The following is an 8,517-nucleotide window of genomic DNA, read 5'->3' on the forward strand; positions in this document are numbered from 1 at the left end:
ATAATTAGATTTAACTTACTTAAACACGAACTCATTGAAAGTCATGTAAGTGCTCTTTACTACTTCTTGTTTAAATCGGAATTTAACTCTTATTATTTGGTTCAAACATGTCTTATACAGAGGTTAAGTACGTTATATTAGAACGATTCTGGAACTTCATCACGTCGTTACAGTCTTTGTGGCCAAGTCCAGTCATGCTCTAACTGACTGCCGTGCATTTGTACAATAACCCTCCAGCATAGTTTTCATTTCAAAAGGTTCCGTCGTTAGACTGTCATGTCAAAATCACATTACTGTTCACGATACTTTCCATAATCAATCTAATGTACGAGGACGACGGCTTCACAGTACCTGTTTCGACATTCCCATTGCACAGAAATCCACAAGTCTGGTGACTTGACTGGTATGTCTTTGTATGAAATAGCATGAATACCGTTTCCTTCTATGTCTGCTTGAGGTATGCTACGGTTGAGCGGATATGTCGTAGAAGAAACTATTGTGCAAGTGACTTATGTTGCTTTTTCAGATGGAGACCTTTTCTTGATTACATTACGTACTGTTGCCTAGGGTGCGTGGACGACTTTTCCCACTGACCTTTGTATTTGTGGATTCTCACCTGTTACAAGAGACCACACTTTTCTTACAACGGTTGGGGTACAACTTGTTGAGGTATATGTTTTGAAGGTCCTGGTGTCCTAAGTTGATCCACATTCCTTTATTTTTCAATTTCATTAAGTGCAAGATATATCTTCGTTTTTAAAATTCCAAATTCCCATTATAAACACATCTTTATGATATGAGTATATTAATATTCTGCGTCGGAAAGGGCTGTTACATACTCTTCCCCAAAACGATCAATTTTCGGTGGCAGCATACTACACACAACATGCCAAACAATGTAAAAATATAGTTTTAATACAAGCCTTTCCACCTTAACTTCATTCGGTTTGTCACTTGACTTAGTGATTTATATATTTAAATCGTTTTAAAATAACGCACTCAACCTGTTGTAGATAGAGACTGGATTACTGTCCTGTATGAAAATTTGCTCCTATCCTTTTGTTCACTTTACATATAAAGTTTTATTTTATATATTTCTAATGAGACTATCAAAGAGCTTGTTGTGAATGAACGAAGGAAGGGTCGACTCAATATTTCACATAATATTTTATAAGAACTGTAGCGTCAGAAGTTCTTATATAACGTAGAATTTATTAAGTTTTTCGTTTTTGTTCCAAGTAGAAAATCTATAACGTAATCTTGGGGGTAGTCAGAAACTATTTAGAAGGAGAAGGATTATTTCTGAAATTAATATCGCATGTAGACAATTAAGTAAGCCGTGAGTCAGTAGTAGTCCTGTACATGGCCCATTGCAAGATTCATATCACATTAAAGAAACACATTAGCAAACGAAAGAGGTTATGAATATAAAATTATATCGTCACGTTTGGCAGTTTTTATAACACTAAATATAACCAAAATGCAGCTGAAGTTCAAAGGGAGGAGTCGTTCATACCTGACGACTCTACCCCCAGCGACGCCCACGCAGAGCATGTGCTTCATGACTGACATATGTATATATATATATGCTTTATATCTGTTCCACATTTGGAGTAATTTGCCCGCTACGATATACACGTTACTATGTCAATCAACTTAACAGCAATAGCAATAAATGATTGTATAAAAAGACAGACATCTTTTATTCAATGTGTCATGAACTCCCCCCCCCCCCCCCGATTAAACAAACTTTATTCTGAAATACTCTTTTAAATCACACTGGGATATGTAGTTTGTAGTTCAAATCAAGTTCAATATGTCATTTTTTAAGTGGAAGTGGATATGTATTGCTCTTTAAACTTTATTTAATCTTGAAATACAGTACTTTTCTTTTAGACTGGATTGTAGTTTTTACTACAAGTTTACACTGTTGCTGTAACATACTTCTATCAGTAAACGTGTTTCAACTGCTTTCCTCTACAATAGTTCCTATCTGTTTATGCCAATAAGTCTGTATAAGTAAGTTCACTTTTTCACAACAGAGAATGCCCCTTCTTTCCAAAAAGTAGTGTTTTGGAATAAGAGTAGTTAAAAAGATATTTTGATACTGATAACTTATGCAAAAAGTGATGTACATATAACATACGAGGACAAAGTCCTGTCGTAAATATCGTTATGTTTAGTTTTGTTTTTATTTCCATCAATGGATTTCACTTGTGAAGAATTCAAACAATTTGTAACGTGTTATCTTTGCGATATTATGTTACGTTTACTTTATTTTTGCATTTATTTTCTAACGAACGGTTGTCCTACTGGTGCCTTAAAAATCTTTGTGATTTGATATTTTATTGTTAGACTAGATTTTTCTCCTAAACTTAGTGTCGGTCTGAGAAAAAGTTTCTCAGTCGCACGTGGTATGTGCACATAGTGTTTACGCGTGAAAAAGCACGTACAGTGATGTCCTTTCAAAAAATGTCAAACACATTTGAAGAGCAATTCATTAAAACAGAATTACTCGCTCCTGGAAAACAGTTTCAAATTACATTATGGGAATCTTGCTTTTTTTTTAAACAAAACTTCCAACACGTTATCAAATGTTGAACAATTCATGGAATTTTAAGTACAAATTTGAAAAACAAATCTAAGAATTGCACGCTACTGTCCTTGTGGTATAACCTTCATTACTGTCTTTATTCTGTACAGTGAAGATTTATCATACACACACAATTGCGGAGAATGAAAGCTATGATATACAACCTGCACAAGTCTCAATGTAGAAAGTTCTGTTAGACTGTTCGGTTTGTATTTAATCATCCTTCTAACAAGATACTACAATCACATACAAATAGGAAGAAAAGTATAAAAAAAATAAAAGTGGAATATTTCGAAGAAACATAAATTTTTATGTTCACCTTAGTTTGGTATTATGATGCTAGTCAAAAAACATTCCTAGCTGATCACGGTACATTAGAGAGAAAAAACAAGATGGACAACGACCAGCTAAGTTTTGAAAACAAGATTGACAAACAACAATGGATGGTCCTACTTTGCTGACCAGCTTAGCTTTGAAAACAAAATGGACAACGACAATGGATGGTCCTATTTTGTTGACCAGCTCAGTTTTGAAAACAAGATTGACAACGACAATGGATGGTCCTATTTTGTTGACCCGCTAAATTTTGAAAACAAGATTGACAAACGACAATGGATGGTCCTATTTTGTTGAACAGCTTAGTTTTGAAAACAAGATTGACAACGACAATGGATGGTCCTATTTTGTTGACCAGCTCAGTTTTGAAAACAAGATTGACAACGACAATGGATGGTCCTATTTTGTTGACCAGCTCAATTTTGAAAACAAGATTGACAAACGACAACGGATGGTCCTATTATGTTGACCAGTTCAGTTTTGAAAACAAGATTGACAAACGACAATGGATGGTCCTATTTTGTTGACCACTTCATATTTGAGTCTATTGAGTCTATTAGTTGAACTTTATTTTCAATTTACTAAAAAATATAGTGTCCATATATATATATATATATATATACCATAACTGTTTGAATTCTAAAACTACCAATTAGAAATAATTTAGTCCATATCAGTGAGCTGAAAAGCACAGTTTACATTTGTTTAACATATAAACAATAAGATAAAATGGGTGAACTACAAATTATATTATGTCTATATTTTGGTTTGATAAATTATTACTAGTTTCTTCAACTCACATATTGTAAACTAAATAATAACTTGTGTAAACTATAAGTGAATCAGTGTTTTTCACTCATTCTTATTGTATGCACAGTAGAATAAAGAGCTTGATAAAAAAGACTTCGTGTTACATGAGCTGTAGAGCAAAACTTCGTTCAATATTGTTTGCCTTATGAAGTGCGGGATACATTATTGGCTAAACGCTTTACTTTGTGAACTCCGTTTACATTGTTTGCTTTGTGAACTCTTGAATAAAACCATTGTTTAGATTGTTTGTTTTGTGAATGGTAAAATACATTATCGTCTACATTGTTTGCAGTGTGAAATGTTGATAGAATAGTATTTATATTTTAGAGTGTAATGAAAAAAAATAGAATATGTTTGTGGTTATTTGTTTCGTGAATTGTATAAAACTACTATCTACATTTCTCAGTAGAATAAACTACAGAACATATTTTCATCGTATAAACTACAGAATAAATTGTTTACATTGCTTTCTTGTGTAAATTGCAAAATAAACTTTCCAATCATTCAGAAGAACGCGTTATTCGATACTAGAAGGTGCTTTAATCGTTAAAATAACTCTTTACATTTTATAAAGTAGTTTTGTCATTAAAGATCGCACTATTACGCACTAGAAATTGGTGCTGTTGTTAAGGGAAAGAGTTAGCACATAGTAGAAACTTGTTCCGTTGTTAAGGAAATAGCTATTACATAATATTGAAATTGATATTTAAGTTGATTGCGTTTTTAAGAGAAAATAGTCATTTTATAGTAGAAAACGTTTCTGCTGTTTAGAATATCGTACTCTTAAACAAGAAAAACGTGTTTTATCGTTGGTAATATCGTACCATTAAAAAATATAAACTCATTTTGTCGTTAGTAATATCATACTATTAAACAATAAAAACTTATTTTGTCGTTGGGAATATCGCCCTATTAAACAATAAAAACTTACTTTGTCATTGGGAATATCGTATTATTAATAATAAAAACCTATTTTTTGTTGGGTATATCGTACCATTAAACAATAAAAACTTATTTTGTCGTTGGGAGTATCGTACTGTTAAACATCAAAACTTATTTTGTCGTTAGGAATATCGTACTATTAACAATAAAAACCTATTTTGTTGTTGGGTATATCGTACCATTAAACAATAAAAATTTATTTTGTTGTTGAGAGTATCGTACTGTTAAACATCAAAACTTATTTTGTCGTTAGGAATATCGTACTATTAACTATAAAACCGTATTTTGTTGTTAGGAATATAGTACTGTTAAACAATAAAAACTTATTTTGTCGTTGGGAGTATCGTACTGTTAAACATCAAAACTTATTTTGTCGTTGGGAGTATCGTACTATTAACAATAAAACGTATTTTGTCGTTGTGAACATCATAATATTAAGCAATAAAAACTTATTTTGTCGTTGAGAATGTCGTACTATTAAACAATAAAAACATATTTTGTCATTGGGAACAGTGTACTCTTAAATAATGTTTTTTCGTTGAAAGAATTATTATTTATTTAAATAAAGGAGTGTGAAAAACAGTCAGGGTAAAGGAGACGAGTTTTAACCCTCTGTGTGGCTTTAGGCTGTTTGATTTGTGAGAAGAAGCTTTCTTGTCATGCTTTCAAGTTAAGATTTGTTTCGTGATTGGGAAATAGACTAGAACACAGGCAGAAAGCGAGTAAATGTTCATGCTTTTGTTGCAGTAAATATCTAACATCAGATTGTTTCAGTTGTATGACGGTAATGTTGTCCGTTATTCATTTTAGAGTACTTACTTTAACCAGTCGCCTTCCTGCACCTCTATGATAATTTCTGAGGCTTTTTCAGTGCTTCTTCTGTTGGCTGTCATTGTACAGTCGGCGCCAAGGCTACAGATGGCCTGTTTGAAAAACCAAAACCAAAAAATGTTTAGACAGACCACTGGCTAACAGCATTTTCAAGTAAACTATTAATACAAAAAGACAGTACATGAAAAACAATTATAACCTTTATAAACACAATATAACATCACATTAATGGTACATAGATTTACATAGCCTTGACAATGTATTCGTACCTTGTTCCATATCAGACGCGTGCAGAGTCATACAATTAAACTGACAATGATACAGTCGTCGCTGACAATAAATTGAACATCGTAAATATATTGTCCAGTTAAATCCCTGGTTTTCAGCACTTTTTTTTTATCTACAACAGTATTTGTAAGTTCATTAAGAAGACTGTATTTAGTTATGAAGTATCTTCTACCTAATAAAACCTGAGCTCGTTTCTTATTGGTAATCAGATTACGTCAAGTAAAATAAATCAGAAACATTGTACTTAACATATTCTTGAATGTGATTAAAAACAGTGTCAATTAAAAATGTCAACAGGATCCATTTCGTTTTGATTAAATCCGTCTCTGCTTCTTTTAATCATGTAAATGCTAGGCTCATTAAGTTTATGTGTTTTGATCTCGTATAATTACACGTTGGAGAGGTCCTCTTAATGTTTTTGTTAAGCACCAGCTGGTTTATTGCTTACTTTTAACGGAGAGTTTATCTTGGTCGGATTAGCTCAAGATCGATGTTTCACCGACCTTACTCTGATCTGATGTAAGCGAACACTTCGATCCCGAGCCACAAGCAAGATAGCTTATCCTTTGAAAGTAAAAATCCCATGGACACATATTTAATTCTCTTTCACCACAACTTTTGTACTGTATACTAAGTTCAAGTATAAATCCGCTGTTTTTAAGTGAAAACCTACACATTGGGCAATATGTGTTCTATCCACTGTTGGGAATCGAACCCTGGATTTTAGAATTGTAAGACCAGAAACTTACTCCTGACTCACCAGGGGACGTATAAAGCCATCTGTTGGTCTCTTTGTATATCTATTATATTATTTTTCGGTTTCCAATGGTGATTTATAGGTGAAATAACATATTACGATTATTGAAATAATTACTTTATTAAGTGATATTTTAACGGTGCATTACAAATTCTTCAACATGTGACGTAAATATCTAAACCTTTTTTTCATTTACAAGGCTAAGTTTGGTATAAAAATACGTAATTTCTGGACATTAACTCCCTATTGAAATTAACTGTATTAACTTTATTTTCTTGGTATCTTTTGAATAATATTTCGTTATGGAAGTTATTCATTTTATTCATGCTATGATTCATTTGCAAAGAAAAATGTGTGGTCTGGTATTTTTTATATATTCTGATGACACATAATGAACCTTACAGTAGATAGTACTTCAATCCGATTAAACGTGAATGGTACAGTTACTTTCTAGGAAATACGACTTCAACAGTTCTATAACTGCTGAACTTTAGTAACAATGTGATGAAACAAAAACTACAAGAATAAACATTCTTTTTTTAAAATTCTAGTGCACACCTGTGACCAGCAACCCTTAATTCAAGCAATCAGCATCCGAGTACATTTAATAATTAATAGAACTGTAGTTCTATGTGAAAGTGACAAGATTTTTATAGAATCAGTTTCGTTGTTCTACTGAGAGGTAAACCTGGAATTTTGATTAATAACTTAAATAATTAATTCAAAAATCTGAAATATTGTAGTAGATAATTACACCCCTTTTTAGGCATGAAGCCAACATATTTGACTATTCAGGTAATAAAACAGTGATTATAATATAGACACACCCAAATGAAACAGAATAACAAAATAGTGACTATAATACAGACATATCCAAATTAAACATATTAATAAAATAATGGATGTAATGCAGAAATATCCAATTTAAAAGGAATAACAAATAGTATATAGAATTCACCTAAAGGTTTCGGTCTAATTTGATAGTTTAAGAGAAGTGTTTGGAACACTTTTCTCAATGTTACAAAAAAATATTAATGAATTGTTTGAGAAATTATTAACACACGTTTTAACTTTTGTTGATATTGGCAAAATATTTATATACTGATTGCATACATAGTGTGCATAAATCAAAGCCATTGGAAAATAGAGACGATGATAACACAAAAAAAAAAGATGTACGAGTTAATATATATCCTGAAATGAACATGTTTATTAGCATACAACAATTCGTCCCATTGAGTTAAGAAATAAACCCGAATGTGATTCTAGTAAAAAACAATAGACAATATTTATAAATTTGAAAATTATGATGACATGACGTCCCAATAATCTTAATTATAAAGATTTTCAAGCATCGTTATAGTACTAGTAAATGTTATGGCTGAACAGAAGATCAAGAAATAGCGAAGTAAATATCTTGTTTCTAACAGAAGTTTTACTCCATTGTTAACTTTAACAAATATTTCATTGTTAAAGTGTTTTAATAACAAAGAACAGTGACTAATGTTTGATAATGTTGTGTTCTATTTTCTATGGCAAGATGACATATATAAAAAGATGAACAATTAATAAAGTGAACCATTTTTATAGCACAAGTCAGTCAGGGCATGTTTCATTTCTTTTATGAAGGCAGAACAAGGCCGTCGTAACCCACCAATCACTTGTAACAATAAACTCCATTAAGGCACGCGCATCACCAGTGTCGTACTTAACTGAAGTCATGTGATATTGTTTAGTTCCCTTTCGCTTTTTTCATTATTCAGCTCTTCCTAGATCGATAAATTTTCTGATGTACTAAGAGAGCATCTCTAATGTTGACCAGTACATAGATGGGCAGAGATAGATTTTTTTTTTCTGTCATGACTTGCAAATAACGTTCATTATCAAAACCAATTATTGTTTTTCTTTCTGTTGATGAATTCCCATCTGCCGAGTAAAATCGTTTCATTAATTAATTAAT

The 8,517-nt window shown here is 31.9% G+C and overlaps 1 protein-coding gene across 1 annotated transcript in view; it reads right to left on the bottom strand.

The window, feature by feature from the left end:
- The window catches only part of LOC111085282 (delta and Notch-like epidermal growth factor-related receptor), a 101,052-nt gene that overhangs the window by 38,910 nt on the left and 53,625 nt on the right, over nt 1–8,517 (bottom strand). Inside the window, exon 2 of the mRNA XM_022383092.1 lies at nt 5,501–5,604. Within this exon, the coding sequence (XP_022238800.1) occupies nt 5,501–5,604 (104 nt within the window). The remainder of the gene's footprint in view (nt 1–5,500; nt 5,605–8,517) is intronic.

The sequence above is a fragment of the Limulus polyphemus genome, unplaced genomic scaffold, assembly GCF_000517525.1.
Source record: "Limulus polyphemus unplaced genomic scaffold, Limulus_polyphemus-2.1.2 Scaffold308, whole genome shotgun sequence".
NCBI classification, from domain to species: domain Eukaryota; kingdom Metazoa; phylum Arthropoda; class Merostomata; order Xiphosura; family Limulidae; genus Limulus; species Limulus polyphemus.